General features: G+C 56.5%; 1 protein-coding gene across 2 annotated transcripts; it reads right to left on the reverse strand.

Annotated features, from left to right (window-relative positions):
• Positions 1–3,894: 3,894 nt before the first annotated feature.
• On the reverse strand, positions 3,895–23,031 carry TTLL5 (tubulin tyrosine ligase like 5). 2 transcript variants are annotated; one of them, XM_040411828.1, is made up of 28 exons: positions 22,930–23,031; positions 21,892–21,974; positions 21,715–21,821; positions 21,075–21,205; positions 20,880–20,962; positions 20,731–20,800; positions 20,451–20,535; positions 17,965–18,066; positions 17,794–17,885; positions 17,517–17,624; positions 17,355–17,436; positions 17,216–17,277; positions 16,980–17,137; positions 16,717–16,808; positions 16,580–16,642; positions 16,397–16,506; positions 14,936–15,113; positions 14,705–14,813; positions 10,487–10,633; positions 10,065–10,138; positions 9,878–9,984; positions 6,974–7,021; positions 6,621–6,848; positions 6,368–6,534; positions 4,649–4,734; positions 4,413–4,470; positions 4,249–4,343; positions 3,895–4,181 (listed from the first exon to the last, which is right to left on the reverse strand). In XM_040411828.1, the coding sequence occupies exons 1-28, from the start codon at positions 22,985–22,987 to the stop codon at positions 3,977–3,979; spliced, it is 2,988 nt and encodes a 995-aa protein (XP_040267762.1). In that variant the 5' UTR covers positions 22,988–23,031; the 3' UTR covers positions 3,895–3,976. The 2 variants fall into 2 exon arrangements, with proteins under 2 accessions (XP_040267762.1, XP_040267763.1); XM_040411829.1 differs by lacking the exon at positions 6,974–7,021.
• Between the last annotated feature and the right edge of the window lie 667 nt (positions 23,032–23,698).

The raw sequence follows: 23,698 nt of genomic DNA on the forward strand, positions 1-23,698 counted from the left end.
CAGGGGGCGGTGAGGTCGGGGCTCTTCTCAGGGGGGGTGAGGTCGGGGCTCTGTTCTCAGGGGGCGGTGAGGTCGGGGCTCTGTTCTCAGGGGGCGGTGAGGTCGGGGCTCTGTTCTCAGGGGGCGGTGAGGTCGGGGCTCTTCTCAGGGGGCGGTGATTCGGGGCTCTTCTCAGGGGGCGGTGATTCGGGGCTCTGTTCTCAGGGGGCGGTGAGGTCGGGGCTCTTCTCAGGGGGCGGTGATTCGGGGCTCTTCTCAGGGGGCGGTGATTCGGGGCTCTGTTCTCAGGGGGCGGTGAGGTCGGGGCTCTTCTCAGGGGGCGGTGATTCGGGGCTCTTCTCAGGGGGCGGTGATTCGGGGCTCTGTTCTCAGGGGGCGGTGAGGTCGGGGCTCTGTTCTCGGGGCGGTGATTTGGGGGTGATGTCGCGGCTCTGTTCTCGGGGCGGTGATTCGGGGGTGAGGTCGGGGCTCTGTTCTCAGGGGGCGGTGATTCGGGGGTGAGGTCGGGGCTCTGTTCTCAGGGGGCGGTGATGTCGGGGCTCTGTTCTCAGGGGGCGGTGATTTGGGGGTGAGGTCGGGGCTCTGTTCTCAGGGGGCGGTGATGTCGGGGCTCTGTTCTCAGGGGGCGGTGATGTCGGGGCTCTGTTCTCAGGGGGCGTGGAGGTCGTGGCTCTGTTCTCGGGGCGGTGATTCGGGGGTGAGGTCGCGGCTCTGTTCTCGGGGGCGGTGATTTGGGGGTGAGGTCGGGGCTCTGTTCTCAGGGGGCGGTGAGGTCGGGGCGGTGATTCGGGGGTGAGGTCGCGGCTCTGTTCACACGGGGCGGTGATTCGGGGGTGAAGTCGGGGCTCTGTTTTTGGGGGGCGGTGATTCGGGGGTGAGGTCGGGGCTCTGTTCACACGGGGCGGTGATTCGGGGGTGAGGTCGGGGCTCTGTTCACACGGGGTGGTGATTCGGGGCTCTGTTCTCAGGGGGCGGTGATTCGGGGGTGAGGTCGCGGCTCTGTTCTCAGGGGGCGGTGATTTGGGGGTGAGGTCGGGGCTCTGTTCTCAGGGGGCGGTGATGTCGGGGCTCTGTACTCGGGGGGGGGTGAGGTCGGGGCTCTGTTCTCAGGGGGCGGTGATGTCGGGGCTCTGTACTCAGGGGGCGGTGAGGTCGGGGCTCTGTTCTCAGGGGGCGGTGATGTCGGGGCTCTGTTCTCAGGGGGCGGTGAGGTCGGGGCTCTGTTCTCAGGGGGCGGTGATGTCGGGGCTCTGTACTCAGGGGGCGGTGATGTCGGGGCTCTGTACTCAGGGGGCGGTGATGTCGGGGCTCTGTACTCAGGGGGCGGTGATGTCGGGGCTCTGTTCTCAGGGGGCGGTGATGTCGGGGCTCTGTTCTCAGGGGGCGGTGAGGTCGGGGCTCTGTTCTCAGGGGGCGGTGATGTCGGGGCTCTGTTCTCAGGGGGCGGTGATGTCGGGGCTCTGTACTCAGGGGGCGGTGATGTCGGGGCTCTGTTCTCAGGGGGCGGTGATGTCGGGGCTCTGTTCTCAGGGGGCGGTGATGTCGGGGCTCTGTTCTCAGGGGGCGGTGATGTCGGGGCTCTGTTCTCAGGGGGCGGTGATGTCGGGGCTCTGTACTCAGGGGGCGGTGATGTCGGGGCTCTGTACTCAGGGGGCGGTGATGTCGGGGCTCTGTTCTCAGGGGGCGGTGATTTGGGGGTGAGGTCGGGGCTCTGTTCTCAGGGGGCGGTGATTCGGGGGTGAGGTCGGGGCTCTGTTCACACGGGGCGGTGATTCGGGGGTGAGGTCGCGGCTCTGTTCACACGGGGCGGTGATTTGGGGGTGAGGTCGGGGCTCTGTTCTCAGGGGGCGGTGATGTCGGGGCTCTGTTCTCAGGGGGCGGTGATTCGGGGGTGAGGTCGCGGCTCTGTTCACACGGGGCGGTGATTCGGGGGTGAAGTCGGGGCTCTGTTTTTGGGGGGCGGTGATTCGGGGGTGAGGTCGGGGCTCTGTTCACACGGGGTGGTGATTCGGGGCTCTGTTCTCAGGGGGCGGTGATTCGGGGGTGAGGTCGCGGCTCTGTTCACACGGGGCGGTGATTTGGGGGTGAGGTCGGGGCTCTGTTCTCAGGGGGCGGTGATGTCGGGGCTCTGTACTCAGGGGGCGGTGAGGTCGGGGCTCTGTTCTCAGGGGGCGGTGAGGTCGGGGCTCTGTTCTCAGGGGGCGGTGATGTCGGGGCTCTGTTCTCAGGGGGCGGTGATGTCGGGGCTCTGTTCTCAGGGGGCGTGGAGGTCGTGGCTCTGTTCTCGGGGCGGTGATTCGGGGGTGAGGTCGCGGCTCTGTTCACACGGGGCGGTGATTCGGGGGTGAGGTCGCGGCTCTGTTCTCAGGGGGCGGTGATTTGGGGGTGAGGTCGGGGCTCTGTTCTCAGGGGGCGGTGATGTCGGGGCTCTGTTCTCAGGGGGCGGTGATTTGGGGGTGAGGTCGGGGCTCTGTACTCAGGGGGCGGTGATGTCGGGGCTCTGTACTCAGGGGGGGGTGATGTCGGGGCTCTGTTCTCAGGGGGCGGTGATTTGGGGGTGAGGTCGGGGCTCTGTTCTCAGGGGGCGGTGATTTGGGGGTGAGGTCGGGGCTCTGTTCTCAGGGGGCTCTGTTCTCAGGGGGCGGTGATGTCGGGGCTCTGTTCTCAGGGGGCGGTGATGTCGGGGCTCTGTTCTCAGGGGGCGGTGATTTGGGGGTGAGGTCGGGGCTCTGTACTCAGGGGGCGGTGATGTCGGGGCTCTGTACTCGGGGGGGGGTGATGTCGGGGCTCTGTTCTCAGGGGGCGGTGATTTGGGGGTGAGGTCGGGGCTCTGTTCTCAGGGGGCTCTGTTCTCAGGGGGCGGTGATGTCGGGGCTCTGTTCTCAGGGGGCGGTGATGTCGGGGCTCTGTTCTCAGGGGGCGGTGATTTGGGGGTGAGGTCAGGGCTCTGTTCTCAGGGGGCGGTGATGTCGGGGCTCTGTTCTCAGGGGGCGGTGATTTGGGGGTGAGGTCGGGGCTCTGTTCTCAGGGGGCGGTGATGTCGGGGCTCTGTACTCAGGGGGCGGTGATGTCGGGGCTCTGTTCTTAGGGGGCGGTGATGTCGGGGCTCTGTACTCAGGGGGCGGTGAGGTCGGGGCTCTGTTCTCAGGGGGCGGTGATGTCGGGGCTCTGTTCTCAGGGGGCGGTGATTTGGGGGTGAGGTCGGGGCTCTGTTCTCAGGGGGCGGTGATGTCGGGGCTCTGTTCTCAGGGGGCGGTGATGTCGGGGCTCTGTTCTCAGGGGGCGGTGATGTCGGGGCTTTGTTCTCAGGGGGCGGTGATGTCGGGGCTCTGTTCTCAGGGGGCGGTGATGTCGGGGCTCTGTTCTCAGGGGGCGGTGATTTGGGGGTGAGGTCGGGGCTCTGTTCTCAGGGGGCGGTGATGTCGGGGCTCTGTACTCAGGGGGCGGTGATGTCGGGGCTCTGTTCTCAGGGGGCGGTGATTTGGGGGTGAGGTCGGGGCTCTGTTCTCAGGGGGCGGTGATGTCGGGGCTCTGTTCTCAGGGGGCGGTGATTTGGGGGTGAGGTCGGGGCTCTGTTCTCAGGGGCTCTAATTCGGGGGTGACCTGGCTGTGTAGCGTCCTGAATCTGCCGCCCCATCACTCCTGGGTTGACACTGCAGATTCCAGTCTGAACTGAGGCCTACAGATGCTGTGTGTGGACTCATGCAGCACGGGCGCGGTATCGGACTGTCACCTCGTTACAGCTAATCTGGGGGCGCAGTGTGAATGACGACCCTTCCCAGGATGGATGCTGGTGCTCCCCGTGAACACAAGGGGCAGTATAGCTCTACTATCCCTCTATTACAGATCCCCTCCCCTCCCTACAGAAATGACATCACACAACTTTGTGTTTTTTTTGTTGTTTGTGCAAATTAAAAATACAAAAATAAAGCTGTGGCGGAGGGCGATTTGTGTTCCTGGGGTCCAGCAGTGGCTGTCATGTCGGGCAGACCATCCTCCTCTTCTGCACTTTGCTGGTCATCCTGGCAGGCGGGACTGGCGGTCTGGCCCTTGCAAACACAATCTGGGTTCCTTCGGGGATGAGGCTTGTGCCTGAGGTCGGCCCGCCCTGGAGGAGCGCTGTGTCAGGGTCACCACTGAGCAGAGCCCCGGGGGGCTTCTCTCCCTCTGAGGCCAACACCCTGCAGGAGATGCAGTCACATGAATGTCAGTGCGCCCAGCCCACAACACAAGACACGTGATACGTACCGGAGCGTGCGGGGCACAGACAGCCTCCTGGCTACAGCCGGCTGTTTAGAGGAGGGCGGCGTTGGCTGGAGGACGCTGTGCGGGACGCCTGCAAGCTGAGCAGATACACGTGGTCAGAAGGTGACCACAAAGGGCGAGAGTGTGCGGCTGCAGGGTGAACTCACCTTGTCCAGGCTCCGGCTGCACTCTGCGATTGGGGGCGCTCTGCTGTCCTCCAGCTCCCTGTACAAGAGACAGGGAAATGCTGACGCTTCATGGGCCCAGACACTTCAGGTTGGAGTATTCTACATTACTAACCAATCTCCTTGTAGATTTCTAGGGGAGGGAGTGCTCAGGAGTGGCCCCTGTGAACATATGGGCCGCACATACTTTGGGGCATACATGTGGGGCAGTCACTAACCTGTGTTTTTCCTCTGTGTGGACAGCTCTGGTCAGGCGGTGTCCAACTCTGGAGAGAGCGCTGCTGCTGATTGTCATGTGTGACAGCTGAGGAGGTAACAGACAGGTGGTCTTAAGGCACAGTACCATGGGAATTACCACTGGGGGAGAGGAGAGCTGTACAGTGAAGTGTCTGCTGGGGGAGAGCTGTAGAGTGAAGTGTCTGCTGGGGGAGAGCTGTACAGTGAAGTGTCTGCTGGGGGAGAGCTGTACAGTGAAGTGTCTGCTGGGGGAGAGCTGTACAGTGAAGTGTCTGCTGGGGGAGAGCTGTACAGTGAAGTGTCTGCTGGGGGAGGGGAGAGCTGTACAGTGAAGTGTCTGCTGGGGGAGAGCTGTACAGTGAAGTGTCTGCTGGGGGAGGGCAGTACAGTGAAGTGTCTGCTGGGGGAGGGGAGAGCTGTACAGTGAAGTGTCTGCTGGGGGAGAGCTGTACAGTGAAGTGTCTGCTGGAGGAGAGCTGTACAGTGAAGTGTGCTGGAGGAGAGCTGTACAGTGAAGTGTCTGCTGGGGGAGAGGAGAGCTGTACAGTGAAGTGTCTGCTGGGGGAGAGCTGTACAGTGAAGTGTCTGCTGGGGGAGAGCTGTACAGTGAAGTGTCTGCTGGGGGAGAGCTGTACAGTGAAGTGTCTGCTGGGGGAGAGCTGTACAGTGAAGTGTCTGCTGGGGGAGGGGAGAGCTGTACAGTGAAGTGTCTGCTGGGGGAGGGGAGAGCTGTACAGTGAAGTGTCTGCTGGGGGAGGGGAGAGCTGTACAGTGAAGTGTCTGCTGGGGGAGGGGAGAGCTGTACAGTGAAGTGTCTGCTGGGGGAGGGGAGAGCTGTACAGTGAAGTGTCTGCTGGAGGAGAGCTGTACAGTGAAGTGTCTGCTGGGGGAGAGCTGTACAGTGAAGTGTCTGCTGGGGGAGAGCTGTACAGTGAAGTGTCTGCTGGGGGAGAGCTGTACAGTGAAGTGTCTGCTGGAGGAGAGCTGTACAGTGAAGTGTCTGCTGGGGGAGAGCTGTACAGTGAAGTGTCTGCTGGGGGAGAGCTGTACAGTGAAGTGTCTGCTGGGGGAGAGCTGTACAGTGAAGTGTCTGCTGGGGGAGAGCTGTACAGTGAAGTGTCTGCTGGAGGAGAGCTGTACAGTGAAGTGTCTGGGGGGGGGAGCTGTACAGTGGTGGAGCCTGGTGAGGTGCTATAATCCCAGTGTATATTCTGAATGCGTGCAGCATGCTTGTATGCTATATTTCTGGGTCCCGCACAGTGATGGTCACGTTGTAAGCTTCATGACCCTAGAACCTAAGATCATGCCCTATTTTACGGTCCCTTATTTAGGGAAACTTTACATAAATCCCTGGCAGTGTAATGGTTAAGGCTACTTTCACACCGGCGTTTTGGCCTTCCGTTAGTGAGATCCGTTCAGGGCTCAGCGTCCAAAACGGATCAGTTTTACCCTAAGGCGTTCTGAATGGAAAGGATCAGTTTGCCTCCGATCAGTCTCCATTCCGCTCCGGAGGCAGACACCAGAACACTGCCTGCAGCCAAACAGGTCCTGACACCCAATGTAAGTCAATGGGGACGGATCACAATAGAAAACGGATCCGTCTTGGCTATGTTAAAGAAAATACAAACTGCTCCGGTCTGAACGGATCCGCACCAAACGAGAGTGTGAACGTAGCCTGACTCTTCGGCTTGCGTTTGCACCTGCTGCGTCAGCTGCCTCAGGTGACTGGTACTCTGGCGACTTGCTTGTCTCTCCGCCAGCCGCTGCAATGACGCTGTAACTGCTCCCACGTGATACGGCTCTTCCAGCTCCATCACGGCCCCCGCGGAGCGACACCGAGTCCTCAGGACATTTGGCTGCCCACTGGCTAAATCCAAGAGTAAAAAACCGCAGAGATGAGCAGGGAATGTGGCGGCATCCACAGTGTACAAGGGGCGGCTCGTCGGTGACTACCTGCCCGTGCGGAGCCGGCTCGGGCCAGTCGCTGACTGTAGATCTGGGCAGCACTTCGGAAGGAGGAGAATGATCCCAGGGACTGAGGACGTGTCCCGCAGGAGGCCGGTAGATGCAGGAAGCTCCCCGCTGATGGAGGACGTGAACTGTGACTGGATGACGTGGCACCATGTGCTGCGCAGACTGTGGAGTCACCAGAGTCTGCCGGGACGGAAGATGGCGGCACAACTGAGGATGAGAAAAGACAACGGCCCACATTTACTGCTGTGCCTGAATGCTGGCACCTCTCGTCCTAGACGCCATTATGAAGGATGCCATAAAGAATACTGCACTCGGGCCAAGAAAGCACTGACCTTCCTGCTGAGCACAGGGTCCTGGGGCCACAGGGGCTCTCTGCAGACCTGGAGAGGACAGGTAAGGAGACGTCAACAAAGGACACACATCACAGCTACTCACCTGCCCCTCTACCTCCGGGGCACATATCACAGCTACTCACCTGCCCCTCATCACAGCTACTCACCTGCCCCTCTACCTCCGGGGCACATATCACAGCTACTCACCTGCCCCTCATCACAGCTACTCACCTGCCCCTCATCACAGCTACTCACCTGCCCCTCTACCTCCAGGACACACATCACAGCTACTCACCTGCCCCTCATCACAGCTACTCACCTGCCCCTCTACCTCCAGGACACACATCACAGCTACTCACCTGCCCCTCTACCTCCGGGGCACATATCACAGCTACTCACCTGCCCCTCATCACAGCTACTCACCTGCCCCTCATCACAGCTACTCACCTGCCCCTCTACCTCCAGGACACACATCACAGCTACTCACCTGCCCCTCTACCTCCGGGGCACATATCACAGCTACTCACCTGCCCCTCTACCTCCAGGACACACATCACAGCTACTCACCGGCCCCTCTACCTCCGGGGCACACATCACAGCTACTCACCTGCCCCTCATCACAGCTACTCACCTGCCCCTCTACCTCCAGGACACACATCACAGCTACTCACCTGCCCCTCATCACAGCTACTCACCTGCCCCTCTACCTCCAGGACACACATCACAGCTACTCACCTGCCCCTCTACCTCCGGGGCACATATCACAGCTACTCACCTGCCCCTCATCACAGCTACTCACCTGCCCCTCATCACAGCTACTCACCTGCCCCTCTACCTCCAGGACACACATCACAGCTACTCACCTGCCCCTCTACCTCCGGGGCACATATCACAGCTACTCACCGGCCCCTCTACCTCCGGGGCACACATCACAGCTACTCACCGGCCCCTCTACCTCCGGGGCCCTCATCACAGCTACTCACCTGCCCCTCATCACAGCTACTCACCTGCCCCTTCTACCTCCGGGGCACATATCACAGCTACTCACCGGCCCCTCTACCTCCAGGGCCCTCATCACAGCTACTCACCTGCCCCTCTACCTCCAGGACACACATCACAGCTACTCACCTGCCCCTCTACCTCCAGGACACACATCACAGCTACTCACCGGCCCCTCTACCTCCGGGGCACATATCACAGCTACTCACCTGCCCCTCATCACAGCTACTCACCTGCCCCTCTACCTCCGGGGCACATATCACAGCTACTCACCGGCCCCTCTACCTCCAGGGCCCTCATCACAGCTACTCACCGGCCCCTCTACCTCCAGGGCCCTCATCACAGCTACTCACCTGCCCCTCTACCTCCGGGGCACATATCACAGCTACTCACCTGCCCCTCTACCTCCAGGGCCCTCATCACAGCTACTCACCTGCCCCTCTACCTCCGGGGCCCTCATCACAGCTACTCACCGGCCCCTCTACCTCCGGGGCCCTCATCACAGCTACTCACCTGCCCCTCATCACAGCTACTCACCTGCCCCTCATCACAGCTACTCACCTGCACCTCTACCTCCGGGGCCCTCATCACAGCTACTCACCTGCCCCTCTACCTCCGGGGCACTCATCACAGCTACTCACCGGCCCCTCTACCTCCAGGGCCCTCATCACAGCTACTCACCGGCCCCTCTACCTCCAGGGCACATATCACAGCTACTCACCGGCCCCTCTACCTCCAGGGCACATATCACAGCTACTCACCGGCCCCTCTACCTCCAGGGCACATATCACAGCTACTCATCGGCCCCTCTACCTCCGGGGCCCTCATCACAGCTACTCACCTGCCCCTCATCACAGCTACTCACCTGCCCCTCTACCTCCGGGGCACATATCACAGCTACTCACCGGCCCCTCTACCTCCAGGGCCCTCATCACAGCTACTCACCGGCCCCTCTACCTCCAGGGCCCTCATCACAGCTACTCACCGGCCCCTCTACCTCCAGGGCCCTCATCACAGCTACTCACCTGCCCCTCTACCTCCGGGGCCCTCATCACAGCTACTCACCTGCCCCTCTACCTCCGGGGCACTCATCACAGCTACTCACCTGCCCCTCTACCTCCAGGGCACTCATCACAGCTACTCACCTGCCCCTCTACCTCCAGGGCCCTCATCACAGCTACTCACCTGCCCCTCTACCTCCGGGGCACATATCACAGCTACTCACCGGCCCCTCTACCTCCAGGGCCCTCATCACAGCTACTCACCTGCCCCTCTACCTCCAGGGCCCTCATCACAGCTACTCACCGGCCCCTCTACCTCCAGGGCCCTCATCACAGCTACTCACCTGCCCCTCTACCTCCGGGGCCCTCATCACAGCTACTCACCTGCCCGTCTACCTCCGGGGCCCTCATCACAGCTACTCACCTGCCCCTCTACCTCCGGGGCCCTCAGCACAGCTACTCACCTGCCCCTCTACCTCCGGGGCCCTCATCACAGCTACTCACCTGCCCCTCTACCTCCAGGGCACATATCACAGCTACTTACCTGCCCATCTACCTCCAGGGCCCTCATCACAGCTACTCACCGGCCCCTCTACCTCCAGGGCACATATCACAGCTACTCACCGGCCCCTCTACCTCCAGGGCACATATCACAGCTACTTACCTGCCCATCTACCTCCAGGGCCCTCATCACAGCTACTCACCGGCCCCTCTACCTCCAGGGCCCTCATCACAGCTACTCACCGGCCCCTCTACCTCCGGGGCCCTCATCACAGCTACTCACCGGCCCCTCTACCTCCGGGGCCCTCATCACAGCTACTCACCTGCCCCTCTACCTCCAGGGCACATATCACAGCTACTCACCGGCCCCTCTACCTCCGGGGCACATATCGGAGCCACTCACCTGGCCGTCCTCCTCCGACGTCTTTATTGTGTGAGCGCCCCAAGAATACACTGGCAGATTTATTTTTATGGGTGTAAAAGGTTAGGACCTCCTCCAGCTGCCGCTCACTGCAACACACAGAAGAGGGGGCTCAGAGCTCTGCGGACAGAAGGGGCTGGCGAGGAGAGGCTGTGCCCCGGTGACCTACCTGGCCTTTGTTAGAAAAGCCTGAAAACCCAGTGCATTCAGCCCCGGCTCCTCACTGCTCAGCTGGCTTGTCTCCTGTAATAAGTCACAGAAGAAACACCACTAAAACTTAACTTTTAATATCAAGATACTATAAAATCGCCCCCTACCAGCACATATTTTATAGAAGATAGGAAAAAATGAAAAAAAAAAACAATATCCCTACCCCTTACCCTATTTCTATTTAATCCCTGCCTAGGAATGTAATGGCCGCCTGATAATGACAGCATCGGGAGAAACACTGCGCAGATGGAGGTGAAGATGTAGGGAGACCCGGAGGACATATATATATATATCCAGTGAAGGAGGAGGGGAGGACATGTGTATATAATGTGGGGGAGAAGCTGTCACCCTGTGGGTACAGGACGCAGAGACCACACTCACCTTGTCATACAAGCAGATGAAGTCTCCCAGTTGTTTGGCCAGCAGGTGACGTCTCTCCTGGAGGGCCACACATCGCCCCGGCAAGTTCAGACTCACCGACTGCTGTAAGTTAGCGGCCGCTCTCTGCAAAAACCTCATCACCAACTCCTGGAGGTACAAACCGCTCTATTATCTACTGATAGAAGCTCTGGAGTGACATCACCGCCCTCGTTATCTACTGATAATGGAGTGACATCACCGCCCTCGTTATCTACTGATAATGGAGTGACATCACCGCCCTCGTTATCTACTGATAGAAGCTCTGGAGTGACATCACCGCCCTCGTTATCTACTGATAGAAGCTCTGGAGTGACATCACCGCCCTCGTTATCTACTGATAGAGGCTCTGGAGTGACATCACCGCCCTCGTTATCTACTGATAGAGGCTCTGGAGTGACATCACCGCCCTCGTTATCTACTGATAGAGGCTCTGGAGTGACATCACCGCCCTCGTTATCTACTGATAGAAGCTCTGGAGTGACATCACCGCCCTCGTTATCTACTGATAGAAGCTCTGGAGTGACATCACCGCCCTCGTTATCTACTGATAGAGGCTCTGGAGTGACATCACCGCCCTCGTTATCTACTGATAGAGGCTCTGGAGTGACATCACCGCCCTCGTTATCTACTGATAGAAGCTCTGGAGTGACATCACCGCCCTCGTTATCTACTGATAATGGAGTGACATCACCTCCCTCGTTATCTACTGATAGAAGCTCTGGAGTGACATCACCGCCCTCGTTATCTACTGATAATGGAGTGACATCACCGCCCTCGTTATCTACTGATAATGGAGTGACATCACCGCCCTCGTTATCTACTGATAATGGAGTGACATCACCGCCCTCGTTATCTACTGATAATGGAGTGACATCACCGCCCTCGTTATCTACTGATAATGGAGTGACATCACCGCCCTCGTTATCTACTGATAATGGAGTGACATCACCGCCCTCGTTATCTACTGATAATGGAGTGACATCACCGCCCTCGTTATCTACTGATAATGGAGTGACATCACCGCCCTCGTTATCTACTGATAATGGAGTGACATCACCGCCCTCGTTATCTACTGATAGAAGCTCTGGAGTGACATCACCGCCCTCGTTATCTACCGATAGAGGCTCTGGAGTGACATCAACGCCCTCGTTATCTACTGATAGAAGCTCTGGAGTGACATCACCGCCCTCGTTATCTACTGATAGAAGCTCTGGAGTGACATCACCGCCCTCGTTATCTACTGATAGAAGCTCTGGAGTGACATCACCGCCCTCGTTATCTACTGATAGAAGCTCTGGAGTGACATCACCGCCCTCGTTATCTACTGATAGAAGCTCTGGAGTGACATCACCCGCCCTCGTTATCTACTGATAGAAGCTCTGGAGTGACATCACCGCCCTCGTTATCTACTGATAGAAGCTCTGGAGTGACATCACCGCCCTCGTTATCTACTGATAGAGGCTCTGGAGTGACATCACCGCCCTCGTTATCTACTGATAGAAGCTCTGGAGTGACATCACCGCCCTCGTTATCTGATAGAAGCTCTGGAGTGACATCACCGCCCTCGTTATCTACTGATAGAGGCTCTGGAGTGACATCACCGCCCTCGTTATCTACTGATAGAGGCTCTGGAGTGACATCACCGCCCTCGTTATCTACTGATAGAGGCTCTGGAGTGACATCACCGCCCTCGTTATCTACTGATAGAGGCTCTGGAGTGACATCACCGCCCTCGTTATCTACTGATAGAGGCTCTGGAGTGACATCACCGCCCTCGTTATCTGATAGAAGCTCTGGAGTGACATCACCGCCCTTGTTATCTGATAGAAGCTCTGGAGTGACATCACCGCCCTCGTTATCTACCGATAAAAGCTCTGGAGTGACATCACCGCCCTCGTTATCTACCGATAAAAGCTCTGGAGTGACATCACCGCCCTCGTTATCTACCGATAAAAGCTCTGGAGTGACATCACCGCCCTCGTTATCTACCGATAAAAGCTCTGGAGTGACATCACCGCCCTCGTTATCTACTGATGGAGGCTCTGGAGTGACATCACCACCCTCGTTATCTACTGATGGAGGCTCTGGAGTGACATCACTGCCCTCGTTATCTACCGATAGAAGCTCTGGAGTGACATCACCACCCTCGTTATCTACTGATACAGGCTCTGGAGTGACATCACCACCCTCGTTATCTACCGATAGAGGCTCTGGAGTGACATCACCGCCCTCGTTATCTACCGATAGAAGCTCTGGAGTGACATCACCGCCCTCGTTATCTACCGCCCTCGTTATCTACTGATAGAAGCTCTGGAGTGACATCACCGCCATCGTTATCTACTGATAGAAGCTCTGGAGTGACATCACCGCCCTCGTTATCTACTGATAGAAGCTCTGGAGTGACATCACCGCCATCGTTATCTACCGATAGAAGCTCTGGAGTGACATCACCGCCCTCGTTATCTACCGCCCTCGTTATCTACCGATAGAAGCTCTGAGTGACATCACCGCCCTCGTTATCTACTGATAGAAGCTCTGGAGTGACATCACCACCCTCGTTATCTACCGATAGAGGCTCTGGAGTGACATCACCGCCCTCGTTATCTACTGATAGAAGCTCTGGAGTGACATCACCGCCATCGTTATCTACCGATAGAAGCTCTGGAGTGACATCACCGCCCTCGTTATCTACTGATAGAAGCTCTGGAGTGACATCACCGCCATCGTTATCTACCGATAGAAGCTCTGGAGTGACATCACCGCCATCGTTATCTACCGATAGAGGCTCTGGAGTGACATCACCGCCCTCGTTATCTACCGATAGAAGCTCTGAGTGACATCACCGCCCTCGTTATCTACCGCCCTCGTTATCTACTGATAGAAGCTCTGGAGTGACATCACCGCCCTCGTTATCTACTGATAGAAGCTCTGAGTGACATCACCGCCCTCGTTATCTACCGCCCTCGTTATCTACTGATAGAAGCTCTGGAGTGACATCACCGCCCTCGTTATCTACCGCCCTCGTTATCTACTGATAGAAGCTCTGGAGTGACATCACCGCCCTCGTTATCTACTGATAGAAGCTCTGGAGTGACATCACCGCCCTCGTTATCTACCGATAGAAGCTCTGGAGTGACATCACCGCCCTCGTTATCTACCGCCCTCGTTATCTACTGATAGAAGCTCTGCAGTGACATCACCGCCCTCGTTATCTACCGCCCTCGTTATCTACTGATAGAAGCTCTGGAGTGACATCACCGCCCTCGTTATCTACTGATAGAAGCTCTGGAGTGACATCACCGCCCTCGTTATCTACTGATACAGGCTCTGGAGTGACATCACCGCCCTCGTTATCTACTGATACAGGCTCTGGAGTGACATCACCGCCCTCGTTATCTACTGATAGAGGCTCTGGAGTGACATCACCGCCCTCGTTATCTACTGATAGAGGCTCTGGAGTGACATCACCGCCCTCGTTATCTACTGATAGAGGCTCTGGAGTGACATCACCGCCCTCGTTATCTACTGATAGAGGCTCTGGAGTGACATCACCGCCCTCGTTATCTACTGATAGAAGCTCTGCAGTGACATCACCGCCCTCGTTATCTACCGCCCTCGTTATCTACTGATAGAGGCTCTGGAGTGACATCACCGCCCTCGTTATCTACTGATAGAGGCTCTGGAGTGACATCACCGCCCTCGTTATCTACTGATAGAGGCTCTGGAGTGACATCACCGCCCTCGTTATCTACTGATAGAAGCTCTGGAGTGACATCACCGCCCTCGTTATCTACTGATAGAGGCTCTGGAGTGACATCACCGCCCTCGTTATCTACTGATAGAAGCTCTGGAGTGACATCACCGCCCTCGTTATCTACTGATACAGGCTCTGGAGTGACATCACCGCCCTCGTTATCTACTGATACAGGCTCTGGAGTGACATCACCGCCCTCGTTATCTACTGATAGAAGCTCTGGAGTGACATCACCGCCCTCGTTATCTACTGATAGAAGCTCTGGAGTGACATCACCGCCCTCGTTATCTACTGATACAGGCTCTGGAGTGACATCACCGCCCTCGTTATCTACTGATAGAAGCTCTGGAGTGACATCACCGCCCTCGTTATCTACTGATACAGGCTCTCACAGGACAGATACTGGGGTGATTATTTTGGCTTACCATCTGCTCCTCATCTTTTGGCAGTACACTCTCTGTATCTTGCTCACTCTGTAATCGACTTTGCACCTGCTGTAAATATCCAGAGAAGGCCAAACGAGCCTGGACCTTACTGGAGACAAATCAAAAACCACACATCTATGGTGGATACCAGACACACCATGGACATCCCAGAGTGTGCACACCCTGCAGTCACATCACAGACCTCCCCAAGCGCACACCGTCCAGCCATACCTCAGGTTTGCACCCTCTTGTAAGAGCCGCATGATGCTGGCCCCAGGAAGTGATGCTGGAGGGGTCTGTGAATCCACTGGGGGGCCGTTCTGCTCTTGTACATCTTCTAGTTCCTCAACTTCAATTGGATCTTCATCTTCTTCCTCCTCTGCACAGCTGTTAGCAGGTCGAGGCAAGACTGCCAGATAACACACGACTTTACTAAAGGGTGCTCAAACAGCATCCTAATCAATCTCAAAGGTGAGGCGGGAGGCGCGTGCACTGCCAATCACAAGTGAGGCGTGTGCACTGCCAGTCACAGGTGAGGCAGGTGGCGTGTGCACTGCCAATCACAGGTGAGGCAGGTGGCGTGTGCACTGCCAATGACTGGTGAGGCGGGAGGCATGTGCACTGCCAATCACAAGTGAGGCATGTGCACTGCCAGTCACAGGTGAGGCAGGTGGCGTGTGCACTGCCAATCACAGGTGAGGCAGGAGGCGTGTGCACTGCCAATGACTGGTGAGGCGGGAGGCACGTGCACTGCCAGTCACAGGTGAGGCAGGTGGCGCGTTCACTGCCAATGACAGGTGAGACAGGAGGCATGTGCACTGCCAATCACAGGTGAGGCAGGTGGCGTGTGCACTGCCAATCACAGGTGAGGCAGGTGGCGTGTGCACTGCCAATCACAGGTGAGGCAGGAGGCGTGTGCACTGCCAATGACTGGTGAGGCGGGAGGCGTGTGCACTGCCAGTCACAGGTGAGACAGGTGGCGTGTGCACTGCCAATGACAGGTGAGACAGGAGGCATGTGCACTGCCAGTCACAGGTGAGGCAGGTGGCGTGTGCACTGCCAATGACTGGTGAGGCGGGAGGCATGTGCACTGCCAGTCACAAGTGAGGCATGTGCACTGCCAGTCACAGGTGAGGCAGGTGGCGTGTGCACTGCCAATCACAGGTGAGGCAGGTGGCGTGTGCACTACCAATGACAGGTGAGACAGGAGGCATGTGCACTGCCAGTCACAGGTGAGGCAGGTGGCGTGTGCACTACCAATGACAGGTGAGACAGGTGGCGTGTGCACTGCCAGTCACAGGTGAGGCAGGTGGCGTGTGCACTGCCAATGACTGGTGAGGCGGGAGGCATGTGCACTGCCAATCACAAGTGAGGCGTGTGCACTGCCAGTCACAGGTGAGGCAGGTGGCGTGTGCACTGCCAGTCACAGGTGAGGCAGGTGGCGTGTGCACTACCAATGACAGGTGAGACAGGTGGCGTGTGCACTGCCAGTCACAGGTGAGGCAGGTGGCGTGTGCACTGCCAATGACTGGTGAGGCGGGAGGCATGTGCACTGCCAATCACAAGTGAGGCGTGTGCACTGCCAGTCACAGGTGAGGCAGGTGGCGTGTGCACTGCCAGTCACAGGTGAGGCAGGTGGCGTGTGCACTGCCAGAGCTCCAGCAGTCTAGAGGGTCGCTGTAGGCCTCTTACCCGTTCTACGTGCCAGCCTGTGCCGCCTGGCTCTACGTAGCTGTAGGGACACCAGTTTTCGTTCATACAAAGCGGTGTGTAGTGTTGGTCGAGGATCACTTGTAACCGATCTGTAGAAAATGAGGGGATGATGACACACATGACCAGCACAGACAATGAATTAGGGGGGGGGGGGTTACCTACCTGTTTGGGAAGAGGTGCATGGCCAGCATGTAATTCAGAGAGGTCTTATGTTCCAGGAAGGAGCTGCATGAATATCACAGGGAATCAGATCAGGTTCAGAAGGACAGCAGATCTGCTCAAGCGTACAGAGGACTCACCCGTACAGTGTCCATGTATCATGTCTGGGGAAGATGCGAACAAAACCACCGCGCCGCGCCTCCTCATCCTGCAGCCCACGTAAGACCTTGACCTGGACACAGGAAGAGGGAGAACCAGGAGCGTCAGTAGGGTACAGGCTAGCTGATGTTATGGGGGTGGACAGGTCTGTACAATGGCATAGAAGTTTAAACAATACTGAGCCGTAAGCTGTAGAGCTCACAATCTACAGGGTGACGGCTCCCATGTAGCTCCATGGACAGACCTCCTCAGTGGAGAGCCCCAGAACACCGCTGCTTCCATTCTTCTCTCTGCTCACAAGCTGCAGTCCTGTGTCAATGTCACTGGCAGACAGGGGGCGCTGTGGTCTAGGGACCCGCTTGTCATGTCCTGGCCTCTGCTGAGGATCCTGACACTCCACACCTACACAAACCATAGAGATGCCCTGTCACTTACAGCATGGTCTCCGTCTGATGCCTACCACACATCAATCATACTCACCAACCAGGGTCAGCATGTCAGAGATCATACTGGCCTTCACCTTCATATCCAGGGGGGCGTCACTGCCAGCAGAAGGGACTGCATTAGTGACAGGAATGACAAAAACGCATGGACACTGGGGATAGGGGCATGTTTTTACCAGGCCAGAGATGGAGACAGATTAACTTCAAGGAGCCAAGGCCTGAGATTTCCATCAGTCAGCACATCAAACCCATAGAGCTCTGCCGGAGTAGGAAAAGGGCTTATTGCATTATCAGTCACCAGGGGGCACTGTCCTCCTCTCTCACTGCCAGGGACTCACCAAAGCAGTTTCCTCTGTGGACCTGGAAGGACTTACAGGCTGTGGCTATTGGAAGCTCTCCTGAGATGACCGTCTTAATGATAAGATCCTCCACCTGAGACATGAGGGCTGCAGAAGACAAGGACATCATCAGAGAGGCATAAGCATTACTAAGAGGTGTGGGGGGAGTAACAGAGAGGGAGGGGCATGAGGGCCTGGAGGAGGAGCCGCAGATAGTCAAATCTGGTTACCATCCTTGGGGCAGGCTGAGAATATGGTGGGTAGGTTTCCTTCTCACCAGCTGTGTCTTTCCCTTCCTGTTTCAGATATCGCAGCATGGCACTCATACTCCATTTATTCCCATAATCCTCCACTTCCGGGTCATCACAACTAAGATGAGACAAATGTGAATAAATAATCTGACCTCAATATGGCGGCACACTCAGCAAGGGCAAGCGGTGCCTCCTACCTCACGTAGTCTGAGCTCCTCTTATTCACACTGTAGTTTGTTAAATGCATGAACTGGTTCTTTATGTTCTTGGCAGCCCGATCATACCGCACAGTAGCAAACCTAAGATGGAGCAGAGGGGGAGTGCATGTGTGAGGTAGAGGCCAGCATAGAGGAACCAGAGGACAGTGAGGACCAGGAGACCACAGGGAAAAGACTGGACAACAGAAGACCACAGGGAAAAGACCAGACAACGGAAGACCACAGGAAAAAGACCGGACAACGGAAGACCACAGGGAAAAGACCGGACAACGGAAGACCACAGGGTAAGGACCGGACAACGGAAGACCACAGGGTAAGGACCGGACAACGGAAGACCACAGGGAAAAGACCAGACAACGGAAGACCACAGGGAAAGGACCAGACAACGGAAGACCACAGGGAAAGGACCGGACAACGGAAGACCACAGGGAAAAGACCGGACAACGGAAGACCACAGGAAAAGGACCGGACAACGGAAGACCACAGGGAAAAGACCGGACAACGGAAGACCACAGGGAAAAGACCGGACAACGGAAGACCACAGGGTAAGGACCAGACAACGGAAGACCACAGGGAAAAGACCGGACAACGGAAGACCACAGGAAAAGGACCGGACAACGGAAGACCACAGGAAAAGGACCGGACAACGGAAGACCACAGGAAAAGGACCGGACAACGGAAGACCACAGGAAAAGACCGGACAACGGAAGACCACAGGGTAAGGACCAGACAACGGAAGACCACAGGGAAAAGACCGGACAACGGAAGACCACAGGGAAAAGACCGGACAACGGAAGACCACAGGGAAAAGACCGGACAACGGAAGACCACAGGGAAAAGACCGGACAACGGAAGACCACAGGGAAAAGACCGGACAACGGAAGACCACAGGGTAAGGACCAGACAACGGAAGACCACAGGGAAAAGACCGGACAACGGAAGACCACAGGGAAAAGACCGGACAACGGAAGACCACAGGGTAAGGACCAGACAACGGAAGACCACAGGGAAAGGACCGGACAACGGAAGACCACAGGAAAAAGACCGGACAACGGAAGACCACAGGGAAAAGACCGGACAACGGAAGACCACAGGAAAAAGACCGGACAACGGAAGACCACAGGGAAAAGACCGGACAACGGAAGACCACAGGGTAAGGACCAGACAACGGAAGACCACAGGGTAAGGACCAGACAACGAAAGACCACAGGGAAAAGACCGGACAACGGAAGACCACAGGGAAAAGACCGGACAACGGAAGACCACAGGGTAAGGACCAGACAACGGAAGACCACAGGGTAAGGACCGGACAACGGAAGACCACAGGGTAAGGACCGGACAACGGAAGACCACAGGAAAAAGACCGGACAACGGAAGACCACAGGGAAAAGACCGGACAACGGAAGACCACAGGGAAAAGACCGGACAATGGAAGACCACAGGGAAAGGACCGGACAATGGAAGACCACAGGGAAAGGACCGGACAACGGAAGACCACAGGAAAAAGACCGGACAACGGAAGGCCACAGGGAAAAGACCGGACAACGGAAGGCCACAGGAAAAAGACCGGACAACGGAAGGCCACAGGAAAAAGACCAGACAACGGAAGGCCACAGGGAAAAGACCGGACAACGGAAGACCACAGGGAAAGGACCAGACACCAGAAGACCAGAGGGAAAGGACAAGACAACGGAAGAACACAGGAAAAATACCGGACAATGGAAGAACACAGGAAAAATACTGGACAACGAAAGACCTCAGGGAAAAGACTGGACAACAGAAGACCACAGGGTAAGGACCAGACAACGGAAGACCACAGGGAAAAGACCGGACAATGGAAGACCACAGGGAAAAGACCGGACAACGGAAGACCACAGGGAAAGGACAAGACAACGGAAGACCTCAGGAAAAAGACCGGACAACGGAAGACCACAGGGAAAAGACCGGACAACGGAAGACCACAGGGAAAGGACCAGACACCAGAAGACCACAGGGAAAGGACAAGACAACGGAGGACCACAGGAAAAATACCCGACAACAGAAGACCACAGGGAAAGGACCAGACAACGGAAGACCATGGAGAAAGGAGCAGACAACAAAAGACCACAGGGAAAGGACCAGCACGGGCTGAGGACCAGAGAACAGAAGACCACAAGGAAAGAACTGGACATTAGAAGACCACAGGGGAAGGAGCAGAAAACAGAAGACCAAAGGGAAAGAACCAGACAATGGAAGACCAGAAGGAAAGCAACAGAGAACAAAAGACAAGAGGGCAACAACCAGAACATGGAAGACCACATGGCATCAATTGGAGAATGGATTACCACAGGGCAAGGACCAGGCAGGGAGAGGACTTCAAATTACAGGGCAAGGACCAGAGAATGAAAGACCAAGGAAAGGAACCAGTGCAAGGAGAAGGCCAGAGACCAGTGCAGCTTGTCAGGTTTAGCCTAGAGGTAGCTTACCTAGTGAGTCCTTCTTCATACAGATATATGACCAATGGATCATAGGAGGTGATTAGGACATACAGCCGCACATCAAACTTGAACCCTATAAGTAAAGAGCACTTTGCCATGTTACTCGCATGCAGGACACAATGTCGACCCCTCAATAACCTTCCCCTGCTGCCCAGCAGCTAACAAGATCTACTCTGGAACACCTGAGTATTTTCTGTGATGAAGATTCATCAGTGGAGGCAGAAAGTCTTGCTCCCCCAAACCCAATATCAGCGGAGCAGACACTCACCATCTATGAGCAGAGGGTTACTGATGTACCGAGACACCAGGAGGTTCTCCTCCACACTGATCTGAGATGGCTGCAACAGAGAAGAGAGACTGCTGTGAAGCCAAAAGAAGAGAGAGGGTCAGACAGGATGAGAGACTGCCAATACATACAGAGTTAACCAAATAAACACCACGACCACGTGATGACGCCACCGGCTTCACAATCCAGGGGCCACGATCCTTAGAAAAGGCATCTGTAGAAGGACAGATTGTTACTGTGGACATGTGGGGTGGGGGGGGGGGGGGGGTTAAATAATAGGGAAGACTGCGGACAGGGTGCTCTTCTAGTGGGTGATGGGCACTTACTACAGAAGTCCTGGTACTCTCCTGGCAACAGGTAAGTCTGTGGCAGTAGGTTGAAGCTCCGTATACCATGTGTCTGCTGCATTCGCTGAACATTCTTGTAAAGACGATCCTTGCGGGTCAGTTCATAGGACCTGTAGCAGAGAATCACCATGAGTAATGCAGAGTCCTCAAAGGATCTGGTCAGCACATGAGAGGTTACCAGACCAGTGACTGACCACCACTGAGCAGGGCCAGAGTCATCAAAGGGTGTGGTCAACACATGAGAGGTCACCAGACTAGTGACTGACCACCGCTGAGCAGGGCCAGAGTCATCAAAGGGTGTGGTCAACATGAGGTCACCATACCAGTGACTGACCACCACTGAGCAGGGCCAGAGTCATCAAAGGGTGTGGTCAACACATGAGAGGTTACCAGACTAGTGACTGACCACCACTGAGCAGCTGTGAGCAGCAGGGGCAATTGGGGACCACAATGCTCCCTGACAATGACAGGTGAACACAGCACCAAGCAGGACACAAGAGCGGACAGACGAGACCTGCAGGACGATCCCCGTTCCACGGCTGGCTGTCAGAGGACCTCAACCCTAAGTCACTCTGGACCTCTCCAGCTCGCAGGAGGAGTGGGGCTGTCCTGCTCTTACCTTGGGAAATGGTTGACCTTCTGGAAACTGGCCAAGCTTCTCATGAGGTGAGGCTTTATGTGAGATCCCGTCCACATCAGGTTGAAATCATTGCTGTTCGCACTGACCTGGGGAAAGCAGAATGTTGTAAGCAGAGTATAGGGAGCAGGCTGCTCAGTGTCCGGCACCGCTGCTCACCTCCTGGAAGCCGTGTGCAGAGAGGATGCTGCGTACCAAGCGGCTGTCTGTGCGCACCATCTTGTAAGCCAGGTGATAGCGCTCTGCGGGGCAGGAGCAAGAACATAAGGGTCTAGCCACAGACAGCCCACCGCACGAGAGACAGACAAATCTAACCTCCCTATCACCCAAAAGACAGACAGCCCACCTGCCCGCCACCTGAAGACAGACACAGCTGACCTCCCCACCACCTGAGACAGCCTACCTCCCGAGAGACAGACACAGCTGACCTCCCCACCACCTGAGACAGCCTACCTCCCTGCCACCTGAAGACAGACACAGTTGACCTCCCCACCACCAGAGAGACAGCCTACCTCCCGAGAGAAAGACACAGCTGACCTCCCCACCACCTGAGACAGCCTCCCTCCCTGCCACCTGAAGACAGACACAGTTGACCTCCCCACCACCAGAGAGACAGCCTACCTCCCGAGAGAAAGACACAGCTGACCTCCCCACCACCTGAGACAGCCTACCTCCCTCCCACCTGAAGACAGACACAGCTGACCTTCCCACCACCTGAGACAGCCTACCTCCCTGCCACCTGAAGACAGACACAGTTGACCTCCCCACCACCAGAGAGACAGCCTACCTCCCGAGAGAAAGACACAGTTGACCTCCCCACCACCTGAGACAGCCTACCTCCCTCCCACCTGAAGACAGACACAGCTGACCTCCCCACCACCTGAGACAGCCTACCTCCCTCCCACCTGAAGACAGACACAGCTGACCTCCCCACCACCAGAGAGACAGTGCACCTCCCCAAGAGACAGACACAGCTGACCTCCCCACCACCTGAGACAGCCTACCTCCCTGCCACCCGAGAGACATACACAGCTGACCTCTCCACCACCAGAGAGACAGCGCACCTCCCCATCACCCAAGAGACACAGAGCCCACCTCGCCGAGAGACAGACACAGCTGAGCTCCCCGCCACCCGAGGGACAGGCACAAACAGCCCACCACCCCAAGAGCTAGACAGAAGGGGACAGTCCTACTCACCCCCCACCGCCTGCAGTGATGGCTCTCTGGACAGAACAGCTTCTGCATGAAACACCATTACAGGGACTCTCCTCGGGCCCCTGGACCATGTGACACATGAGAACTCACTGCACAAGAAGAGAAATGAATAGCGTCACATGGGGCCCACCGTATATATATCCAGTACCTGCTAAGGGGGCCCCTCTATATACGCACACACAGAGGGCCGGCTCTGGTTCTCTCTCTTTGGTTTTGTACAATCTTAGAGTGAGAAAAGTAAAGGAGCACCTTGTAAAGTATGTGAACCCAAGGAGATTTGAGCGCTCAGATAACTGACTGAGGAGTCAGACCTTAAAAGGGTTTTATTAATCTTCTGGATCGGTCATCAGTATCTTATCAGTGGGGGTCCAACACCCAGGACCCCCGCAGAACAGCGGTTTTAGAAGGCACCGGAGCTCCAGTGAGCACGCGTGACGTCATGTTCATCGGTCACCTGACCATAGAAGTGCGTGGTGCTGAGTGCAATACAAACCACGGCCACTATTCTATGTATGGCGCTGTGCTTGGTGAGCTCTGAAACAGCTGATCGGTGGGGGTCCTGGGTGTTGGAGCCCCACTGATCAGATACTGATGATCTATACTATACTGTATGTATCCACGTATATGTCTGATATTTGACTGTATGTATCCACGTATATGTCTGATATTTGACTGTATGTATCCACGTATATGCCCGATATTTGACTGTATGTATCCACGTATATGTCTGATATTTGACTGTATGTATCCA

The sequence above is a fragment of the Bufo bufo genome, chromosome 11 (genome assembly GCF_905171765.1).
Source record: "Bufo bufo chromosome 11, aBufBuf1.1, whole genome shotgun sequence".
Lineage (NCBI taxonomy): Eukaryota > Metazoa > Chordata > Amphibia > Anura > Bufonidae > Bufo > Bufo bufo.

Excerpts from the sequence above, each read along its gene's own strand:
- TTLL5 (XM_040411828.1), bottom strand. The coding sequence starts at position 22,987 with ATGGTGTTTCATGCAGAAGCTGTTCTGTCCAGAGAGCCATCACTGCAG. Across the intron at positions 16,643-16,716 it reads GATACATGGACACTGTACGG|CTCCTTCCTGGAACATAAGA; the intron begins GTGAGTCCTCTG and ends ATATTCATGCAG. Across the intron at positions 6,849-6,973 it reads ACCCTGTGCTCAGCAGGAAG|TTGTGCCGCCATCTTCCGTC; the intron begins GTCAGTGCTTTC and ends TCTCATCCTCAG.